Genomic DNA, 25,157 nt, shown 5'->3' on the forward strand with positions numbered 1-25,157 from the left:
AAAAATGCGATGTACCTGTAACATTCGGCCAAATGTCACAGGCACATCGCATTGATCCATTTCTATTGCTGGTTGTTAATACTTTATGTCACTTATTAAATACTTTTCTATTTTATATTTGTGGGAGAATGCTTCTTTTTATATATAAATATTCCGTTTTTAAAATCACATGATATTAATTTCGAACTACCGCTCCGTATTAACAATTGGCTACCTGTATCATGGTATAAAAAAGGGGCGCGCAACTCTCAACAGATCAGAAGTTGTCCAATAGTGGGCACGGCACGGTGGTGCTCTGAACTGTTTGGTGTTTTGCTTGGGTGTTATTGTTACTATGGTGGCATTAACGCTTATTCATTTAATTATTTTAACTATATTTTTATAAATATTGGTTAAATTAGTTGAATCGAAATACCATTGTAGATCTACCTACCGGCGCGCCCACATATTTTAGAATGTTCAGTCTTGCTTGTCAGTTATGAAATGTCAGCTGATATTTGCAATGTCTTATATAATGGAGATATGATAAAATAGTGGATAAAGATGTATTAATGTAAATGTTGATGATTATGGAAGAATATATTGTATTTCTGGAATTCCTTCTGAGCGTTTTCATAGCATAAAAAATGCTATGCAATAGCTTTACCGCGGCAGTCTCCGAGTGCCACACGTATTTTTTTATTTATTTTACATATTTACTTTATTTTCTCTCATAAGGTATATTCATACATATATTATTATAAGTCTGCCAAACTGTGTAACAGTTTGTCGGCAGTGTTCCCGTGGGTAGGGATAGTTGTACACCTTAAAATCTCATGATTCCTTAAAGCAAGCACCACCAATAGATAATAGCAAGGGATAATTATTTTCTATTTTTCTAATACGTAAATTGACCTTTGAAAAATCTAAGGTGCTTGTCTGGGATTTCAAACTTGCAGAGATGCTAAGTTTTAAACCACTAGGTCATCACTGTTTCATGTTACGTATACTCTAATGAAAATACCGGCATAGTAAGCGTAACCGATCTACGTCAAGGTTAGTAGGCTAATCCGCTTATTAGCTGGTAGCCTATCAACTTAAAACATGCAGCGTTAAGTCGGGCTTTAATATTTTGCTTAGCTGTTGAAGTTTAAAGCTATTTTTAACTGACTTCACACCTATTGCGTTTTGTTAGCATGTTATTTGGTTATATTAAGCCTAGGAAACTACAATGATTGTGTACTAACTTTATTCATTTATCTATTCCAATCTGATAGACCCACGTGTCTATTGTTACGATATTAAATCTCAATTTTGACTTAATGAAGTCTTGTTATTAGGTAGGTATCTATGTAACGTACTTAATATATACACAAGTAATACTGATTTATTATAAAACGAGCTTTTGCCCGCGGCTTCGCTCGCGTTACGAAGTAATACTTTTATCCCCTATTTTATCCCCTTGGGGGTAGAATTGATCAAAATCCTTTCTTAGCGGATGCCTACGTCATAACATCTACCTGCATGCCAAATTTCAGCCCGATCCGTCCAGTGGTTTGGGCTGTGCGTTGATAGATCACTATGTCAGTCAGTCACCTTTGAGTTATATATATTTAGATACTCGTACCATAATATACGTTATAACGTAAATATTAATGATGAAACTTCCTTTTTAATAGAAGCAAACAATTATACAGCTACATAGTGGTAGTTCACATTAAGTCAGCCTGACTGTTTTTACTGGCACAATAAGTGTATCAAATGCATATTGGTATTTCAATAGCATTGTTTACATTAGAACGATCACACGCGAAGAATGAGTATATTGTAAGTAAATTAAACAACGCCTTCGCTAAAAATAGCATACCTGAGTCTATACTCGTGCATAGAGGCCTGGTACGTCGGCGGTGGAGGCCTGTAGTGGAACTCCGGGTACAACATGGCCGCGTAGGGATGGTGCGGCCTGGCGTAGCTGGGGGGTAGCCGCGGAACCAGACGCCTGCAAGATGCACGCCGCAAGCCCAGGAGGGCACAGGGGGCGTCACTAGCTCCTAGTCTCCACGCGAGCCCTGCTGCTGTTACTAGCACCACGCCTATTCCTGAAATATAAAACAAAATGTGTTACTACAAGATTTAGGACTTAATAGGCTTAAATAGATGCTGACCAGTTACAAAAAAATTGGACAACTGCACTTATCAGGCCAAAGAGCATGTAGATATAGTATGTAAGTATTACCTAATCTGGAAAACCAAGAGCAACCATATACACTCATACACTTGTATGGAAATGAGGGTTTAAAAAATGAATGTGATATTAACACAGTGACCCGTAATTTACATTACATTAAGATAAAAATATAATTTGTTTATGTATGTACTATGTGTATGTAATACTTTGACTTTTAAAGGGCAATATGTCTAAAAAATAAGCGCTTTTTAGAAATATTTTTAGCAGACTTCTTTAGGATTTCTTTTCACACACACAACACGAAATTTTCGTCCCATTTTATGTGTGAGGAGGTAAAGTGATTGCAAAAATTGAAACACATTTTTGAGCAAAACGGTTCAAAACAAGCAAAGATAAAGTGGTAAGCGTAAGTAACGACAATTTTCAGGTACTTGATCACCGAACGTTCCGGCTTAGTTCCCCGCACCGATGATAATAGCGAGCTTACAACACATAAACACGCGATTCCGTTCGTTTCACGCGTAAACACTACGACATACGTGGTTCTAATTTGTGCTCAAAGACCCTTCATAATTTTGAGTAAAAAACTTATTGGGCCCAATAAATTACATTCTAATAAATAAGTCGTATCTATGTATTTTTTGTAATATAGTAGTAGCAGACGAGTGTGCAGTCCACTTGATGGTAAGTGGCAACTGCCGCCGATGGACGTCACTTACCAACCCTTGATAAAAGTATTTCGCACATAAGGTCGGCCACATGTGCGCCACTACCCTTCAGGACTAAGCTGGAATGCTTCGGAAAAGTATGTTTCACTTACCACACCCATTAAATAAGAACACGACATCCCTTACTGCTGTTATTAGGCAGAAATGGTGTGGCGGTAGCGCCGCAGAAGTTGAGACACAAAGAACTCTATCACTTTCAAATATGAAAGTTGCGTACAAGTTATACAAAATATGTATTTATTTGTACAATTATACTGTCTACGTACTCACGAGTTTGGAGTTATAATCTCTGCCAATATCGGAAAATGATTGTCTTATCCTAAGCTAACGTATCCTGAATATTAAGAAGTACCTTTTGTTAACGTGGCATTTAGACTTCACAACCTAGCACGAACTTGCGGAATCCTTATTCCGGGTAATTCTCTAATTAATTTACAACACGAGGAACAGACAGGGGTTTCCATATCCTTCATAATTATATGAACTCTACGGAAATATGACAAAGGTTACCTACATTTGGTCGATCACATGTGTTTCTACCTCAGTTATTCATTAATAAAACAACTCATTTCCAACATATGCGGACGGTTATGCATCAGTGAACGTCGATGCGTGAACTTCAGTGAGTGACACGCGCAAATTGCCCGACGGAACAACAATAGATCGCTTGCTGTAACAACATCATTTGTCCCTAACGCTAATGAAAATCCAATTAATTCTGCTCCAAAACTCATTCCAAGTTTAATTGAAAACCCCCGATGAAGGGCCGCCGCGACTTTGTGAATGATGTAATGAGATTTTGGCTAGACGTTATTGTCATATGCACGCCGAATATTCGATGAACCAAATTTGTTAGAATTGTTGTTTTGGTACACATTTTGAATATTTGAACCTGAAACTTTAAATTACTAGCTGTGTCACTAGCGTAATGGGAATTACGACTTGGGGAATTCGGGGATCGTATGTAAGGCAAGGAAGATGAAATTTATAGATACGTATAGTCCGCGCCAAACTGCTAGTCCGCTCTGAATATAGAAACGAATCACGTCGCCATTGCAAATTGTATGACTACACATGCTCGCAAGGACTACACCTGCTTCAAAACGGACTAGCAGTTTGGCGCAGACTATATTAGACTTTTTGTTTTATAACATTGATTAAGTAGCATGCAATCTATCTGATAGTAAGAGGTCACTGCCACACGTGGTCATTTGTAGTCAGCTCCATATAGAATAAGGGTTATATCTGAAGTGGCATGGATAAGTTGCCACTCCTGATGACTAAGATTGCCTCATAAGCAAATCAGCATCCACACCTTTCCACTGAAACTTCACGATTGAAATAGGCGTGGCGATGGAAACAAACAAACCTGTGGAACCTTACAAGATCTAACACCTTTTAAAAATACTTAAATTAAATGCTTTAGCGGTGAAGGAATACAGCGTCAGGAAGCCGACTTGGTTAGGTATGCTCTTAAGTTTTGTTTGTCTTCCAAATTAAAATTGCCCAATCTATTACTTTTGCCTAAGCACATTTTAAGAGGTATCCAATATTGTGATGGATTATACATGGTTTGATGATTATAAAGGTGCAAAATTGAAACACCCATCTGTCGCGCGCCAGCTGTAGTTCGCGCCTACTTTCATTTCGCTGAACATGACATTATTAGCCTCTCTTTGATCGACACGAAATGGGGACGATTAAACAAACTACTGAATGATCAAAGGATGGAACTTTGAGAGGAAACGCGTTTCGTTCACAATTTGTTTTTTATATAAGAGAAGTGTGTGTCCCTTACACACTTCAAACCGGAACAGCCTTACGAACAATGTTTATTTGCACAACTGCTACACTTTAGGTACGTTTTAAGTTACTTTCTTCTTGAGATGGTACTGTTCACCACGCTAGTCAAATATACGATACGATAAATACGATATTTTGAATTCACATATCTTTGAAAACATTTTTTTTTCACTTTAAATTAAGATTATCCCTATAAAAACCAATTTTAATCATTTTTACAAATAAAACTCCTTTGTGTGAATATAAATTCTCATCAGCGAGTTATTACTGCTTTTATGCTCATAACTAACATAAATATTGTCTGCTCCATTCCTATTGATAAGTAAACACAAATAGAGCAGAGTTTTCGATATCTTCATTAATCATCTACGCTTGTAGCGTTTCCTTCGTTGGTAATTACCACTGGAATTGGCATCGATTCGATATTTCATACTTGAAGTTTTGTACAGACGTAAGAAACAAATAAAGTAGGAATTTATGTTAGTTTAGTCATCTTTGTCTTATTTCATTTATAAGTAAGTTTCGAGAGGAGCTTTTTGTAGGTCCTTTTTGCCACGCTTTTATCAGCTTCACCTGTATGTAACTAATCTTTGAACTCTATTTTCACCCACTTTGAACGGTCCGATTAATTTAAAATTAATCAAGAACAACAAAACAAGAACAATTATCAAGAACCAATGACAATATAGGATTTTTATAATTTTATCCCATTCTCCTCCTCAGGATCGTCCTGACGATCGTCTCGATCGATCGACGATCGAATCGTTAATCCTGATTCCTGAATCAGGATTAAAGATTTTCCTTGTGCGATTTTAGCGTGGTGTTTAGTGTTTAAACTATAAAATATTTAATAGAAACAGTTCAAATGCCCTAAAACATATGTACGTAATGGTATGGTTGACCTGATGTGAGAATAGTACACACTTAACTCTTTTGTAATATACATATTTCAAATAGGAAAAGAGATCCTTTCTGAAGTCGCACAATAGTACCTTGTTATCCCTTCAAATTGGAACGCCCTAGCTACTATGTACCTTTTTATCTAAGTATCTACGGATAGTTTTTAAAGATGATTGAAGAAGCAACCGAGCTTTCGAGAACAAAGGTTCTATCTGAAGTCATTCACAGATGCATTGCCGCTTTTGTGGACTAACATAGTCTCCTCATACGTAACTAAGCTGGCATCCACACCCTTCCATCACATTAGAAATAAGTTTTCTGTCCTATCACATTTTAATTAGATCCTAGCACTTCTTTTGTATAAAACAGGTAGGCGTAGAAGTAACGCCACTGTACAACTACAAAGATTTCAACGTATAACATCATACACACATTGACGCTTTCTACAATCACAGCTCCACACTAGGAGTACATGGCGCCCACGGCATGGAATCATACATAGACGAGTACATAAACACCCTGCCCCAGTAACATATCTAAATTAAAAACTCCGATAGTTTGTCTATCGATCCGGGGTTCGGGGATCAAATCTAGAACCCTTTGCGCGTCACACCAGTATGGTGACCGCTCCGCCTCGCGGGTCGTCAAAAATTCTAACTTATTTCACACGTACATACCTATCATAAGCAGTAACAGTGTAAGCGGTGCTTTAGGGTGTGGCCTGAGCGCGCCCAGCACAGCGCCGGCGGCCACCAGGCAGGCTCCGACGACGCCCAGGAAGAGCACACATAGCCTCAGGGGAGGTCTCCCGCAGCACGACTTGGGGGCATTGCCCTCGCCCTCCGAACACGCGTACGCCGCGCCTCTACCCGATCTGGAAGTAAAACAACCTATTAGTACAATATGTAGGTTGTAGGTGTATTATGTATACTAATTATGATTGCTATGTCAGGTCGGTACGTTGAACTGTGAAAAAAGTTCGTACATTAGGAGATTTTTTAAGGAATAGTTTCTATGTTTTGTATAAGAGGGAAATAGCAAACGAGCATGCGGTCCACCGTATGATAGACACTGTCGCTCATAAATGTATGTAACCGATTGTACATAGCAGAGGTTTTACTTGAAGTTGACCATAGATGCGGTGTTACTATTAAGATGGCTCCTTAAGTCAGTTGGCTTTCAAAACCTTCCACTGGAACGTAAGAAAAACTTAACGCTATAATTTAGTTTACTTCAGGCGATGGCACATCTCTTAGTAACAAACAAAATGTAAAAATTAAATTCATTCCATCCGCAACAGGAAATTAAAGAAATTGTTATCGAACATATCCAATTATTGCTGAACGGCATCGATAAATTTTTCTATTTGATCTAAAGTAGCCTTCATCTAAGTATGCATTTAAATATGACGTCAATAGAGATGTTTCAAAGTGATGCTTATAAAAATCCAACGGTAAATTGCAATCAAAAGATCCCATTCATTTTAACAACCTACATAAGGGTCTCTTCCATAAAATATTTTATGCAACCAGAATATTTTAATACGGTTTGTACTCATCTACTGTGATACCTTTGATAAATAAAATAGAAAGATACTTCACCGTCTTGAAATTATTGACATTTAAATTGACAAATAAAAAAACATTTATGAAGAAAATTTACGTATAACGAATACTACATAATTTAAGTAATAAATACCTAAGTATTTCAAATATTTTAGGGACATTTTAGAACGGAAACGGCAACACTTAATTTACACAACAATTTCAATTCTCAAAACTGTTTACACTTTCTTGTTAGGAGTGATCAATCTATTTATTTTACTCATCTACTGTGATACAAGCAAAAAGTCCTGGATGGGCTTATTAATGTTTATTCGCCATTCCCTGTTACATAGGCTCGTTAACGTTACGTTTCACGTCAAAGCTTTGCAACGACTCCGTAAATTTTAAAATAAAAATAGGAATGATATAAAATATTGTGGTCAACAGGCATGTGTACACCGTCAATGAAATGTTCATTTTCATGATAGCTTACGATTCTTTTAATTGGCATTGGAAAATTGAGACTATTGCTATTGAAGTGGGAATTGGAAAATGGATACTATTGCTGTGGAACATAAGTTTTTTTTCATATATAATATAGGAGTAGCAGACGAGCATGCAGTCCACCTGATGGTAAGTGGCTACTGCCGCTCATGGACATTATATTAGATATTCCTACCTGAGTTCGGGCACAGATGCGCCGCTACCCCTGAGGACTAAGCTGGAACGGAAAAGTGTGTCTCCCTTACCACACCCTTCAAAACGGAACACAGCAGCGCCTATCACTGCTATTAATAGGCGGTGGTGCCACCGGAGTCGAACCACAAAGGGTTCTACCACCTTCAAGTGGTAAATGGAGATAATAATTATATGGTCTGTCATTTGTATTGTTTCTATATCTGGGTTAGGTTAGTATTTAATCTCATGTCGTCAACCCACTACTGTTCTTCTACTATCCCCAGCAGAGTCTTCTCTCAGGGCCTAAGGTCATAGTCCACCATGCTGGCCAAATGCGATTTGGTAGACTTCATATACAAGTATTATCAGGCGTATAGGTTTCCTTCATAGGGTAATTAGAAAATTCTCCATTTTTCATATATAATAATGTTATATCTATTATTACTAATAAGGAACCAACCAAACAACATAATAAACACTTGCAACTGAATCCATTATGTCAGTAGTTTTAACTCAAGTGTATTATAGATTCTGTCTCGCGGACTAAAATGAAATGTCATAAGTGCCCAAATACAAACGAATAAAAAACACAAACATAACCGTGTTTAACGCTAGTTGGTATATGGTAATACGTATTCTATATCACAAGGTCTTATTATATTTATGTATTGTCTAACGAAAGCCTGTTAACAAAGTTTCTAACATTTATCAAAATATAACCTTCGACAACCTATTAATTTCAGACAGGCTGTTCTTAGTACAATGCTTATAAGAAGAGAGACCTTAACAAGGTTTTGGAGTATACATAATCTTTGTCAAAATGTGCGAGTATACAGGGTGAATTTTTCAAATAGGCCTTCAGGGCCCAATCCAAAACTATACGGATGAGCGAAAAATGCTGAAAGAAGTTACGAGGCCGATTTTGATAAAAACTAAAATTGCATCATTACTTTTTAAAAATATCTTTCTCCTTAGCCGGGAATCAAACGAGTTCACTTTGAAAAAAAAATACATCCTCTATATTATTCCCCTATCTGATATTGTCGCTTATAAGGATCAAATTGTGGGAAGTAATGTTATGTGACAAATTAAAGGAAAAGAAAAATTTTGAAGAAAATACATATTTTTTCATACATTGACATACTAATCCTTAAGGATTATACATAGCAAATGACTTATGTATAATTCTTTACAACTATACATAAGTCATAACATTGAAGAATTTGTTGGTTATTCAACTATCACTATCACTATTATCGGAGTAACGTGGTCCTTTACTATCCTACTGTCCTTTACTGTCCTATACTTTTAAGACCTCGAGTTTTATGTTTTTAAAATATTTTTCCACTTGCAAAATTAAATAGTAGTAACAGATTATTACAAGTCATCGAATTGTATAAAATGTACTGAAATGATTTTTATTACTTATCATACCTGTCATATTTCCATATAACGTTGCACAACGGGAAATACGCATAACATTCATTTTTCCATCTTTATTTAATCTGCCTTATTGTAGTCGTTATTCCATAAAAGCTACTTACATATTATGTCTATCTTTAAAGCACTAATGATCTTCCTCTGTTTTACTCAGCTTCGTGCGCTTTTTAGTTTTTATTTCGACTACTTCACGATTTGCTTTTATTACCCCATGCCTAATTAATTCAAAATGTAGACACAACTATCATTCCCTTGCCCTGGGACTTTTAATCGTATTATTCATTTTATGATCTTCCATTTATAACAAAGGAAGCGATGAATTATTCTTGATTTATAAGCACAAGAAAGGGGTTTTCTTGTATGGAATCAATAGCACAGTTCAATGCACATGAGTTTGTCGACCTATTTCAATTCGACCTCAAAGAAAGGATCGTTATAGCCCTAATAGCTAATGTATGGCATCGAAGCGTACACCTACAAACAAAACCCAGTCTCTTTTATGTGTGTCACGCTCCACGACCCCGCTTTTCAAACTATCTCATTACTCTTGTCTATCCATTATGAATGGAATATTTGGCTTACGACTCAAACAAACAATGACGGCATGAATCCTTTGATTTTCATTACCAAAGAGTTCTATTCAGAAGCTGTAAAAATAAATATTATTCCGTTGACTTGGTCTAAGCGAGAAACTAAATGGAATGTCAGTTGTCAAAGACAAAACCGTTTTATCTTCTAGCAAAGCTCCTAATAGATCCCGCCGTTTAAGTATAACGGCCGCAGCAGACATGTTACTTTTAGCATCGGCGATCGACGGTTTGCCGCTCGGACCCGCAGCGATAGGCAGTAGAAAAATGTATGTATGTATGTATGTATGAATAGACAAATGTATGAATGCAATGCGATGTCAGTGAGAGACAGCGGCGCGAGGTCCAGAACAAGGAAAGAGCAGTCAAAATTCGCATCGAGCAGTTAGCTGCTTTTTGGGAACTAGATCCGCGATCAAACGCTACACCCCTCATACCTTAAACTCGCAACTACTTGGATACTGTACGCGAAAAACATTATAAACGCAATGCAGTACTAATAGCTGTAATAAGCGCATCATCGAAACGTGATACAGCGTCGACGTAATCGCCAAAACACGAATCGCGGTCAAAAGTAGTGCGTCTGCTAGCACCTTAAGAGCAGTAGGACGCTTCTCATCGGATAAGTTGTAGCGGTGCGATAGGTGTCAGGACGCACGGACCTTGTGATATATTACAACCCGCACTGACATTTCAACGTGCACATCGCGCGTTTTTTGTTAATTTAAGAAAACGCTTTTCTTACCCGACTCCGGCTCCTGACCCGAACCTTACGTATATCAAAAGGCCTTTAACTTTACTGCTCTCTATAAATATAGACATTATATTTATACCTACTGCAGGTTAGTATCTATAATAGATATATAGCATATGTCTCATCAATACCTAAAAATCCCTTTTTGAAAAAATAATTGAATCTCCAAACGTGCTTTTGAGAACATTTGTACCCTTACCATGAGTTTTTACGTTTTGACAAATATAAGTGTTTTGGTATTTGTTTACGTATTTGCCCATACAATTTCCAATCAGCGCCCCTAGCGGATTGTGTCAGAACTTGGAAATTGTATGGGCCAATACGTAAACAAATACCAAAACAGTCATATTTGTGAAAACGTAAAAACTCATGGTAAGGGTACTGAAATATTTATGAATTTTCACTCAATCGTATAGCATGTAATATGGAATAACGTAGATTAATTTCAACCTCAAAATAATTACGGGCTATGTGTAATTAAAAAAACGTGCATAGGGTGGGCTGCAATTACTTCACAGCACATAAATAGCCCCTATAATAAGAGCTACAATTTTATCTATCCGTGTTATAATTAAAGTTACGTTAATAATTCCATCCCCTGACATCTGGCGCAGCGATGGGTGATAGGAAACGAGATGACTCACTCATGCTCGCAATGGCCCCGCCATTATAACAGGGTTGCTAGATTAATACGGAAAGTTGCAATCTTGTCGCTTTATTTTAATGCTCTTACGAAAAACCATATAGTTTCTAATGGGATTGTTTTAAGCTCTACTAACACGGCCTATTGCACTACAAAAATACTATAAAATATAAAACGCAAGCCTTTAGTAGTAAATGTAAGAATAATAATACTTAAATAAATATATTTATATTTTGTGACGAAATACTAGTTCCAAAAATACTGTAAGTACTGTAATATGAAACTGCTATTTGGAATGTCTCTCCATGATGCTTTCGTCAGTTTTAAAGAGCACTTCCAGTATTGTGGGTACTTCAACTTTTGAATATTTTCATTAAATCTGATTTATGTATTTATTTTTGTACTTGTACTTTTATACTTAATCATCATCAACAACCCATTATTGTCCCACTGCTGGGCAAGGGATCTCTTCTCATAATGAGAAGGATTAGGCCATAGTCCACCGCGCTGGCCAAGTGCGTATTGGTAGACTTCACATACATTTGAGATTTTTTTTTATAAATCTCTCAGGGATGCAGGTTTCCTCACGATGTTTTCCTTCCCCGTTTAGCAAGTGATAATTAATTTCTAATACGCACATAACTTTGAAGAATCAGAGGCGTGCCTGGGATTTGAACCTCGGACCCCTTGATCGCGAGGCCAAGTTTCTTAACCACTAGGCTATCACTGCTTCATACTTAATACGTAACACATAATAAATTTTGATTTAACGTAATATACTTAGTAACATGATATAGAATCATTAGTTAAAATAAATAGAGTTTATGTACTGAGAAAATCTCACTAATTATCCACGTAACTTCTAAAATCACTCACTAGAAGGTTAAAACCCTTTCATCAACTCGTTAACATTTACCCTAAATTTCTATTTCAAGTTCAAAGTCTCTTATAATGAATATTGTTGAAGCCTACGAGATTACGTCCTCACGTAGGCTTTAGGCCCACGCAAAGCTTACCCCTAGATCAGAGGTTCTCAAAGTTATTTCGTTTACCGACACTTGTAGAATGAATAATTTCTAGTGCCCCACGATATAATTAATATTCGTTCAATGCGATTAGGTCAGTGAAGAAAGTAAGATTATCCTATAACAATCTTGTCTCTGAAATAAGTCAAAAAAAGAACAGGTCCATTGAAATCATCAACCATCGCCCCCTAAAAAGCTTCAAATACTCTTAGTTTTCTGGACTCTACAAGTCTACACCTCCCTATAGGCTTCGCCCGCACTGGATCCCTATAGACCTTTGAGAAACCCTGCCCTAGATCAACTGCTAAATATGTTATGCGTATATTAAACCCACGTCACATCTGGAGTGGTGAGCCGCGGGGTAATTTATGTAGTTAATAAGGGCGAGGGGTTAATTATCTGATTTATGTCCATACTAATGTGACCACTCCAGCGCACGCGACCTCATCCTGTGACGATTTAATGGCTACTTCGAGCGATCGTTGACGTCATATGTCCTCCAAATGTCATTTTAGCTACGATGAAGTTATGAATATATCGCTCATAGCTGTATATACGAGTTTACGTCGTTTAATCGAAGCTTGAATACATATGTAAATAAGCAACAATTTTCAGAAATTAATGATGTTTTATTATTATATTATCAATTGTCTATTTAAATAAAATGTTTAAATAAATAAATTCAATGTTTTTCCGGAAATATTTCTCAAAAGTTAAAAGTTTCTGCTATGAAAATGTCTTAGAATGATATATGAAGACGAAATCCTTAAAAATGTAAAAAATGGCAATAAATATTTAATTACATCCAAACACATCACTCTTAAGCTAATGTATAAGGCTATTCTATTGGTAAACGATAATAGTATTTCCGTACTACTCTATGATAACGATTCAATTTCTACACATAGGTTTACTTCTAAACACTTTAAAGTATTTTTGTATTTAATCCGTGGAGTTGAACGCATAGATTAGTAAAGATTACTCACTCCTAAAAAGAAAATGTAATTAGTTTTGGCAATTGATATTGTCACTGTCATCTATTTTCGTGTTTGAAAAATATAAAAAAAATGTAGTTTTAGATCATTTACGAATGAAACGATATTTCTCCGCATTTTTTCTTCGATTTCTTGTTTTGCGCCACTTAACTGCGCATGTCGGTATTGTTCCGCGTAAATTACACCATGACCGCCATTAAATGTCTGACAGAATTGTCAGCCGTTTAAACCATTTAATTGCTTCCTTCAATTACAAGGCGGTGAGATATCTATACTTATCTATGGTTGAACGTTTATATTTTCAGTGTCGCTCGCTATAAAAACGGCAATTTCTCAGCGAAAACGGACCCTCTCATGTTCAGCGAGACAGCGGAGTCACGCTCCATCAAGCACAGAACCAATAAAACCCATAATCATTGATATATGGTACTGTCGAGCTTGTGTTAGCTGTTTTGTGATTAGTCTATATAGTCAGGCGCCTATATGTAGGGAACCTTTAGGGCTGCAATGTTTTAAGTGCAAATACCATACACTCAAGAAAAATGCATTGGAATCAGCACCCTTACCATGAGTTTTTACGTTTTGACAAATATGACTGTTTTGGTATTTGTTTACGTATTTACAAATTCCAATCAGCGCCCCTAGCGGATTGTATCAGAACTATAGTGTCAGTAACGTAACATTAAATATCTAAATTGATAAAATCCGAAATTAAAAGTACTTTCAATTCGGAATTTATGAAACTTACACCAAATCAATATCTATTGCATTGGTTACGCTTGATAATTTTCAAAGTTTTTGCACGTAATTACCATAGATTAGTAAAGATTACTCACTCCTAACAAGAAAATGTAACCAATTTTGACAATTGAAATTGTTGCGAAAAAAAGTTTTGCCACGTCTCCGTGCTAAAATGTCCCTAAAATATTTGAAATAATTATTTATTTAATATGTAAATTACGCAGTATTAGCTATATATTTGTAAATTTTCTCTAAAAATGTTTTTATTTGTCAAGAATTCAAAAAAAGAACTTACAAATAAGCCGTTTGTGGCTTCATTCAATTTCAAGGTGGCGAAGTATCTTTACTAATCTATGGTAATTACTTGTACTTATGTCATTGTGATTCCAAATGTGCGTACAAATAATGTGCCATTAATAATCCTCCAAGTATTTTCACCTAAGAAATATGATACATAATAAAAGATAATGATCCTTATAATGTTCCGCTCTTTTTGTTAACAAAATCGTAGGAGTCTAAGAAATATCCCTTAGTCTTATATATTTATCGTAAAACACGTAATGATCACGTACTTTGTTTAACAATTTTTATGAATAATCTACACTAATATTATAAAGAGGAAAACTTTGTTTGTTTGTTTGATTGTAATGAATAGGCTCAAAAACTACTGGTTTGATTTGAAAAATTCTTTCACCATTCGAAGGCTACATTATCCACGAGTAACATAGGCTATATTTTATATGAAATATATTTGATAAATAGATTTTGAAGTGCAGGTGCAAGTGCAGTGATAGCCTAGTGGTTAAGAAACTCGACCTCTCGATCGAGGGGTCCGAGGTTCAAATCCCAGGCACGCACCTCTAATTTTTCAAATTATGTGCGTATTAGAAATTGATTATCACTTGCTAAAATGGTGAAGGAAAACATCGCGAGGAAACCTGCAGACCTGAAAGATTTATAAAAAAAATAATCTCAAAGGTATGTGAAGTCTGCCAATACGCACTTGGCCAGCGCGGTGGACTATGGCCTAATCCTTCTCATTCCGAGAGGAGACCCGTGCCCAGCAGTGGGACAGTAACGGGTTGATGATGAAATAGATTTTGAGGCGGTACAAAGTTTGCCGGGTCAGCTAGTATTTAAATATAAGACAATAGATATAAGACGTTACCAACTAAATTTGAGGTAAAATCTATTCCCTTTAAAGTCCAATACTGCGGTTAAACGGTAGTTTTCACTATGAAAACACTTGCGTAGTTAAAACCAAAATAAGACGCTTAAGAGCGGTTCAAAATTTTTGTAACACATCTGTTAAAGCTAATTAATTCCCTCGACACCGTCTATTTCTGCTTCCATCCATAAAGCTGGAATCCCTTAAAGTATTCCACATTCCGTGTATTGTTTGCAAACAAAGCAAATGCCGAAGCGTCGGATACAATAGCTATCAATTATCTAATAACAAGCGAACAGTTTTGACGCAGACATCGAAACTGGATAATCCTATACATAAATAATATTTTAAACGAATTATTTAATATTGTTTTCTATATTTATGTGTCTTTGTTTTTTATTTATAAACTAGCTGATCCGGCAAACTTTGTGTTGCAATATAAATAAAAAATGTTAGGGTGAACAACCCTTATCGCTTAGGAGTATGAAAAGTAGATAGTAGCCGATTCTCAGACCTACTGAATATGCATATAAAATTTGGTGAAAATCTTTGTGATGGAACTAATAAGCGACATCATCATCAACCCATTACTGTCCCACTGCTGGGCATGGGTCTCCTCTCAGAATGAGAACGATTAGGCCATAGTCCACCGCGCTGGCCAGTGCATATTGGTTGACTTCACATACCTTTGAAAAATTTTTTTAAAGATTTTTAGGAATGCAAGTTTCCTCGCGATGTTTTCCTTCGCCGTTTAAGCAAGTGATAATTAATTTCTAATACACACATAACTTTGAAAAGTCAGAAGGTGCCTACCTGGGAGTTGAATCTTGGACCCCTCGATCAACAGGCCGAGTTTCTAAACCTATGACTGCTTTTACACAACCGAATTTCCTTCAAAAGACAACTGAAGTCAAAATAATTAAACTAATGAATATAGACTGATAAAGGTATCCAATATCCATGTATGTACCCGGTCATAAACTAGTTAAACCACGGATTAGTTGAGGGTACATCAACTAGTCAATAACCAAACTCGCATAACCCGTTGTAATAGTTCGGCGATATAATGTAACTCTAATACATATAGTAGAAACCTTTAATCTTCTTATTGGACTAATCTAGATGTAAAATACGTATTTGCCCATATAATTTCCAATCAGTGCCCTTAGCGGATTGTATCAGATAATTTCCAATCAGCGCCCCTAGCGGATTGTGTCAGAACTTAGAAATAGAATGGGCCAGTACGTAAACAAGTACCAAAACAGTCATGTTTGTCAAAACGTAAAAACTCCTGGTAAGGGTACAGAACACTGCAGTGCTTTACAATGCTGTAATTGGGCAGAAATAGTTGTGACGGTGGTGTCGCCGGAACCACACAGGATTTCTACCACCTTCAAAACTATTATAATTTCTCATCAGTAATGTATTATAGTAAATACTATTATCACATTAAAAAGCTTTCAATAACTTTCGTGTACCAGCGTAATAAGGCACCAAATGAGGAAGAGGTAAACCTCATCATAACAAGTTTACCCATGAACGTAAACCCACGTAACAAGGCCGCATGAATGACCGAATGCCTTAACATTTAGTACCGGTAAGAGCTTATTTAGCAACTTTATGCTCGAGTGGCTTTTTACTACTCACTAATTATGCTCGAGAGAGCATTTGTGGGGCATAATTCACACCTAATATTTCAGTAATTTCTTTTACAGCCTTGGCTGCTATTTCGTACTTTTAAATTCAGTTTTTAAATTATAAATGGTTTAAACCTAATTTAATGTGTTCGTTATTTTAGTTTTAAGCCCAATTAAGCGAGTAATGCATTGAGTGTACTAAAATAAACAAACATGAAAATTAAACAGAAAATTTGATCTGGATAGTGAAAATTATTTGTCGTGAAGAATAAAAGCTTTTGCAGAAACAATTTTCTTAGGTATTTTCTAGCTTTCTATATACAAGTACCGAGCTAATAGTATAACTATATATTGCATGCGTAAATATAAATAGGGTAAGAAAATAAAATATGTATTAGAAATGTACTTGTCCTCCGTATCTCCGTAAAAGCCCTAAACTTTCATATAAAACTGACCTAGAAACAAGAAGAAAACATCTTCAGGATGATAACCATAAAAATAATGTTCTATCACAGAACATAGCTACATATTGAATTCCAATAAAAAGAAAATACACTTGTGTAATGACGCACGACTTCCAAGAAGTCACGGCATTAACATCATTGATTTATCATTTCATTAGTGAACCATGAAATAGCATTGTTTTCAGTCGCATACCAACAAGCAAATACAACCCGTCACTAACGGTGCGACCACGCGTCTGAACTTGCGAACGTTGATCTACGCTCGTGATAGCATTCCCTTCCTCTTCCTATTATACCATTGCCCATTTCATTTGTGTTTACAAGACATCACACATTAAATGTTAAGAAAAGGCCAACTTTATGTTTGGGACTTTTAAAGACGGTAGAACTGTTCATGCCATCTTACATATTTCTGCCTTATGATAGCCGTGTATGTTTTCTTGGTTTGCAGGTAAAACAAATTATACGTTCGGGAGGCTCCAACTTAGCCCTGAGAGTTAGCGAATTATTTGTGGCAGTCCAGTACCCTTACCATGAGTTTTTACGTTTTGACAAATATTACTGTTTTGGTATTTGTTTACGTATTTGCCCATACAATTTCCAATCAGCGCCCCTAGCGGATTGTGTCAGAACTAGAAAATCGTATGGGCATTAACATCATTGATTTGTTATCATTTCATTAGTGAACTTGTTTTCAGTCGCATACCAACAAGCAAATACAACTCGTCACTGATGGTGCGACCACGCGTCTGAACTTGCGAACATTGATCTACGCTCGTGATAGCATTCCCTTCCTCTTCCTATTATACTATTGCCCATTTCATGTGTGCTTACAAGAAATCGCACATTAAATGTTAAGGATAGAGGCCAACTTTATGTTTAGGACTTTTAAAAACGGTCTTATATCAGCAGTGTATGTTTTTTGGTTACAGGTAAACTTAGCTATCAGAGATAGTGAAGCATTTGTTTCAGAGTCCAGGTAAGACATCAATACTATTAGAAATTGATAAAGATGTTAGACACCAATACTGACGTTAATTACAGGTGTCAGTGTTAACGACAGCGATTACTTATCATCAGGTGGATACATGTTACATTTATTACTTCTAATTCTTTAAAAAAATCGCTCTTAACACTTACCATGTAACAAAGTAAGCCATAAAAATACAAGTACTTAAGTATCGTATGTATTATGTTTTCAGCCATTTGTCACGTCGAAACGATTGATAGGCAATAGATACAGTAGAATTCAAGACACGTGTACATTTTTAGTAATACCAAATCTCACAATAATAGGTAAATAGCATGTCGTAACAGAAACTTAGTAAAACGCATTTTAATTTTTTTTTTATAATATAGGAGTAGCAGACGAGCATGTCCACCTGATGGTAAGTGGCTACTGCCGCCCATGGCCATCGGTAATCAACTCCAGATAGGATTAGATTCCGACCTGAGGTCGGCCACAGATGCGCCGCTATCCCTGATGACTAAGCTCGAACGCCTCGAAAATGTATGACTCCCTTACCACACCCTTCAAACCAGAGCACAGCAGCGCTTAACACTGTTATGAGGCAGAAATAGGTAATATGTATAAAGTAACCAAATAATATCCGCTTATAAACGTGTGTAACCTCACCAAATAGTTTCCACTTAAATTCCGTGTTATAATTGTTATAAACCACATTGACTTATAGCATAAAAGAAAAGAAAAGAATGCCGGTCCGTGTAAACTAACATCGTATCAAATTTGAAAGTCACGATCTTTCGTTTAGTTGCTTCACGGTGAACGCAATAAATTGCTATGATATTTAACTTTACATTTTATACTTCAAACGTATGAAACTTAAATCAAATTCAGGTATCGATTTCAAAATCGTTTTATTATGTCAGTTGAAGCCGCGTTTCAAGCAATCCTTTTAACGAAATAGCGTTTCAGACCCAAGTAGGTCTGTATAGGATCGTAATGCTCTTACGGAAGAAGACTTTAAAATATTGATATGGTTCATAACTTCAGATAGCTAGTAGAGATGTTCTCATATTTTCTATGACCCAAAATTCAGGATTTTTAATGAACTTCTTTTTTTATATATAATATAGGAGTAGCAGACGAGCATGCAGTCCACCTGATGGTAAGTGGCTACTGCCGCCCATGGACATATGTAATCAACCCCAGATAGGATTAGATATTCCTACCTGAGGTCGACCACAGATGCGCCGTTATGCTGTACTCTCCTCTGTCTCCCTTACCACACCCTTCAAAGCAGAATAAAGCAGCGCTCAACACTACTGTTAAGAGGCAAAAATAGGTGTGGCGATGGTGCTGCCGGAGTCGAACAACAAAGGGTTCTACCACCTTCAAAAAAATCTGAAGTTACAATGTTCAAGGAAAATTGATCATGAGGTTCTCGAGTAATGAACACAAGCAAAAGGAGCACAAGTTACTCTTCTAACAGATTCACTGATAATAGCAAAAAGGTATCGAGAATTGGTTAGATTTCGAGTCGCAAATTTTCAAGGGTGTATAATATTGAGTACAGTATATTCCTATTTACGAGTACTAATTTACCTCTTTAAGTAGATTAAAACAGATAATTTTTTTATATGTCCTGATGCGTTTATTTCTATATTTCTATAATTTAATATATACCCGTTTATGTAGGTACTTATATTTCAATAACGCGTTACTGTAACTCTATTTATAGAATATTGAATTTTGTGAAATTCGGTAGGAGCACGTAATTGGGAATGTTTACTTAACAAAAAGCAATTCCGACTAAAAGCAAGTAAAAATGTTTTGTTAGCTTTTAGTTGGTAGTGCTAATAAACTAACGTTACATAAATATTGTAAAAGGTTAATGGTATTAGATTACGAATAGCGCGAAAGTAGACTATTTTCAACGCGGGAAAATCAAAATAAACTTTTATATAGAGTTTTGTTAAGCAGTTGAAAGTATAAGACTGGCGTAATTTAAGCTAAACGAAATCCATGTTTGCTATGATTTTTATTAGTTACAAGTTTTAAAAAAAATCGTCATAGAGCAAAATGGCGTCTTTATAGAAACTTTTTTTTTATAATATAGGAGCAGCAGACGAGCATGCAGTCCACCTGGTGTTAAGTGGCTACTGCCGCCCATGGACATCTGTAATCAACCCCAGATAGGATTAGATATTCCTACTTGAGGTCGGCCACCGATGCGCCGCTACCCCTGAGGACTAAGCTGGAACGCCTCGGAAAAGTCTGTCTCCCTTACCACACCCTTCAAACCGGAACGCAGCAGTGCCTAATACTGCTGTTATTAGGGGGAAATAGGTGAGGCGGTGGTGCCGCCGGAGTCGAACCACAAAGGGTTCTACCACCTTCCAAACTTTATCTGAAAGTCCAATTACTATATTACAATAGGATTTTTAGTTTTACGTAAGCCCATTATGTCATTATGAACAAATTTTATTATAGACGGTTCTCTATTTTAATCTACTAAGGCGAAATTACTTGCGTCCAATTTTCTTGGCAATTTAATTTTTGTACACAGATCAAAATATCCGACTCAAATATACCAGTTTTTTATTACATTATTTTCTTTGGAATAATACGAATACAAATTGAGAAAATCCTAATCAGCTAACACCCACGCGTTGACATAGATACAAAACATTTCACTGCGGAGATGGAAAAAATAAGATCCTATTTACTTGTTTATCGGGGATCAGGGATATGTGTACATGTGATTCGGCGAACCGTTCGTCGAATAAGGGTACGGTGACACGTATGACAATATCACGTTGAAATCCCAAGGAAATAAATTGGAGGCTGCGATAAGCGGTCCCTTTGACGAGCATGTCTTCGGATTAGGATGTGAAAAATGATAGCTTACATTGCCCAGACGGGCCGGGCGAGCGCTTTGTAACGCTTTTTAGACAACCCTAGTTTAATCCTTTTTGACATTATTATTATATGTAACACCGAATTTTTTCAAAGGCTTTCACTTACTTGTGGAGAAAATAAATAATCTAATAATAGAATGTTATAATAGAATGTTTGTATACCTATATTAAACAACGTTATCGTTTCATTGAATCCTAATTAAATAAGGTTTTATACAACTTACTTGAATTGAAATTGAATTTATTACACAATAATTAATGGCACTGTTAAGTTGGAAATGACGGACGGAAGTGTATCAGAAAACGTACTATGAATAGTACGTCTTAACGTCTAGCAGACTATCCTGGTTGTTAAAACATATTATGAAAAATCTTTAAGTTTATCAGCGTTGTAGACAGCCGATTAAAATCACAAATCGTAAAATTTATCAGCATTGTAGACCTTTTATTGAAATCACTAAATCTAAGCCACTAAACTGTGATCCCTTCAATGTTAGGGATAGGGTTCATCCCTGATATTTTTTAAAAATCAGGAAGCCAGGAAGGAATATAAGCCAAGTCACATAATATTAGATTAGATAAGAAAGTAGCTACAATACAAACATAACATTCGCTACAATTGCAAGTTCCCAAACATCTGTTAAATAGCAACATCTTACCATGTCTCACTATCTACCGGATGGGAGATAGATGCCAAAAAAATTCAACGGCCGATTGTTATTGTTGCCGGGACGAACGAACATGAAGATTTTTTGCGTCACAAAACACAATGGCAGAATTGGACCACGCCATGCATTTTAGTGAAACACGCCAAAAATCTGGCATAGGAACGCGTGAAGCGTGTCACGCGTCAAAACCTACAAATTTAGGAACTTTTGAATACTGTCACACAATATACTGACAAACGAACTCGGTTTTTACGAGCGTTTTTACATTTTTACTGGAGGTTGAAATGCACAGCGAGTGTCTATTGTTTTTGAATGTTGAAGCGGACAAATAGACAAAAGCAAATCTCGAGTAGGTCTAAGAATATAGTAAAGAACTCTCGAGTTTGAATGAAGGCGGTCTATGCAAAATAAGCTAAAAATGCTACTTTTATAATGCCAAGTATCATTCTGAAATGGTAAACAAAAAATACGGCTCCCTCGACTGCAATATTATCAGACTCGTAGAAATAAATTTTCATATCTTTGGTAAAATAATGATATACCTATTACAAAAGTAATAAATCAGAATTTAATGGAAACACTTTGTTAACTGAAAATATTCGCAATACTTTGCATGGTTTGCAGAATATTAATCCCCGGTAAGTCGCAACCTAATCTAAAAATAATTTATATCTTTTCGTAATACATTTTAAAAACATTTTTTTAAAAAGGTGCAACAGAAAGAGAAACTTTAAAATTAAAATTAAAATATTTTAAATCATCTAGCTTTTTAATTATACAACAATACAAATTATTATAAAACAAAAGAATAGTATTTAAAGAAAATGATAAAGATTTAGAAATGATAGAAATGTTCTCAGTATTCACTTTTAAATTCTCGAAAATAGAATTCAATTCACAATCATGTGAATTTCACTTTAATTCTACATGACAACGTTCCTTTTCCTTTATGTTTTGCCTTTTTGTAGACTAAACAACTCAAACTTTGATCTATTTTAACCGTTTAAAAACAATGGCAATAGTAAAGTTAGTGTTCGATCGAGATGATACCATCGTCACTCTCATTTGTAGTGTGAAACCATAGATAGAATCTCACCGTCTTGTGATTGAAGGAAGCCATTAAATGACTTAAACAGCTGACAATTCTGTCAGCCGTTTAATGGCTGTCATGGTGTAATTTACGCGGAATAATGCCGACATGTGCAGTTAAGACACGAAATCAAAGAAAAAGTGCGAAGAAATATCGTTTCATTGGTAAATTATCTAAAAACTACATTTTTTTAATATTTTTCAGACATGAAAATAATTGACAGTGACAATTGTCAATAGGTTACATTTTCTTATTAAGAGCGAGTAATCTTTACTAATCTACGTGTGAAACAGTTTTGGGTTCAGTGGATGGATGTGGAGGCCAGCTGATTTACATATGAGGCGACCCGACCATCTTCTTCTTGACAAATAACAACGCATCTGATTGGCTTCAGGGAACTTGTTTTTTTTTTTTGCTACGAGCATTCACCCTCCTCCCTGCTTAGCCATAGTTCTTTAGTTATCTGGGCGCAAAAACAAATGTTCTATACAAAGTTGTCCATTTTTGTCCATGGGCGACAATGATCATTCAACAACAAGTGAACTACCAGCGTTTGCTACTCATGTTATAAGATAGCTAATATCCGTATCCGTAAAGTAGTGCGTTCATTCAACGATTTCATCTGCGAATGTTTTATAGAAGCAATTGTGGTAAGACCAGCTGCACCACCGTCTGGGGACGTTATATAAATCAGCTACAGGACAGCGACAACGCTTGTGGATTGTTTATTCTTGAATGGGCCAATGACGTTACCTGAACAATAGATGAAGGTTTAGCACATCTGTTTTCTGCGTTGCATTCACTAAATACGTTACTTTTTATGTATATTGTATTGTATGAGCAAGTCCAGGTAATTTATGACTACACCTGTTTTGTATAAACGGGATACTAATTCATCAAACTATTTTACCAAGTCCCATTCCGATAGAAGTTGTACTAGAGAACATCAGCATATTTGGAATACTGCAGGTAAGTTGGAATACCTTGGATAACAAATTATTATAAGTGCTATCTGTGCTTTCTTCTTGTAAACTTATCGTCACACGTCATACGAAGCAAATGAGCTTTAAAAACCGGCCGTCATCTTGACATTCCGGCTACCAGGCTTGTAGAAGTTAAGCGTTAAATTTCAAACTTTTTTCGGTAAGAATGCAATCATTGATAATTATTTACTATGATACATAAAATATTTATTGTAATTATTTAAACTAATAAGCAACCTTTTTAGTTAATGGTTTTACTTTTATTTTGTTAATATTTCTGAAATTAAAAATGTGATATGAAATGTTAGGTGTAGGATGTCATGTTGTTAATTTGGAATACCCAAATTGTGACTGATTATTACTTAATAATTATATTAATGTAAGCTATATTGTTATAAAAATTATTACCAAAAGAACTAAAAACTATAAAACTGTAAGCAAATAAAAAATAGTTGGGTAAACTGTAAGCAAAGTCAAAGAAAAAAAGGTGATCATAATTTGGAATACTATATACCAAATTATCTGCACCATAAGTCAAAAGAAGCTTTTGGAGTTTTTTAGGTGGACTAAAATTTTGATAATGTTCTTAGCTTTCGTTTTGTTTTATTCTTTTTATTATTAAAGATTAATAATTTTCTAACCATTTGATGTATTTTTTATTGGGCTAAGCCATTTTCTTCTCTACTTATTCCCAAAAAACAAACCAGTATTCCAAATTTGCTGATGTTCCCTATACGTTGTCGTCAACCTATTACTGCCCCAATGATGGGCATGGGTATCTTTTCTGAGTATGAAAGGTTTAGACAGTCTACCACGGACCAAGTGTGAATTGGTAGGGTATTCAAGCTATTGAGAGTTTTTTACGAACTAACCATGTCGTTCAATGTTAGCAAATGATAATTTCTAATACGTAACTAAAAACGTGATATTGAAAAAATAGAGGTGATGAAGTCTAGGACTAATAGTAAAACGTAACATATTGATTTTTGTAATACTCTTTATGAACCATAATAATTACTTTATCACTGACAAGACGTGGTCTTTACGATTTAGAAAGGATATCACCTAGTAGTAGGACTGGATTTGATTGATAGTGACACAATTAAAACAGAACGGAAGAGAATTACCATACAAACGATTCAAAATCGCGGGCGTATGTATGTGACGATGATACCGATAGAGCCTTTCTATCGGTAAATGTTAAACAATAGAGGTGGCATCTGTTCCACGCTGCGTGGGTTCCAGCAATTAGTCACAGGA

General features: G+C 35.8%; 1 protein-coding gene across 1 annotated transcript in view; it reads right to left on the reverse strand.

The window, feature by feature from the left end:
• LOC140744315 (uncharacterized) overlaps positions 1 to 25,157 on the reverse strand; it is a 176,534-nt gene that overhangs the window by 5,502 nt on the left and 145,875 nt on the right. Inside the window, exons 3-4 of the mRNA XM_073075874.1 lie at positions 6,276 to 6,472; positions 1,847 to 2,078 (exon numbers count right to left, since the gene is read on the reverse strand). Coding sequence (XP_072931975.1) covers positions 1,847 to 2,078; positions 6,276 to 6,472 — 429 coding nt within the window. The remainder of the gene's footprint in view (positions 1 to 1,846; positions 2,079 to 6,275; positions 6,473 to 25,157) is intronic.

This window comes from Epargyreus clarus, unplaced genomic scaffold (genome assembly GCF_041222505.1).
Source record: "Epargyreus clarus isolate Ecla_fem2 unplaced genomic scaffold, WU_Ecla_fem_2.2 ptg000008l, whole genome shotgun sequence".
NCBI lineage: Eukaryota > Metazoa > Arthropoda > Insecta > Lepidoptera > Hesperiidae > Epargyreus > Epargyreus clarus.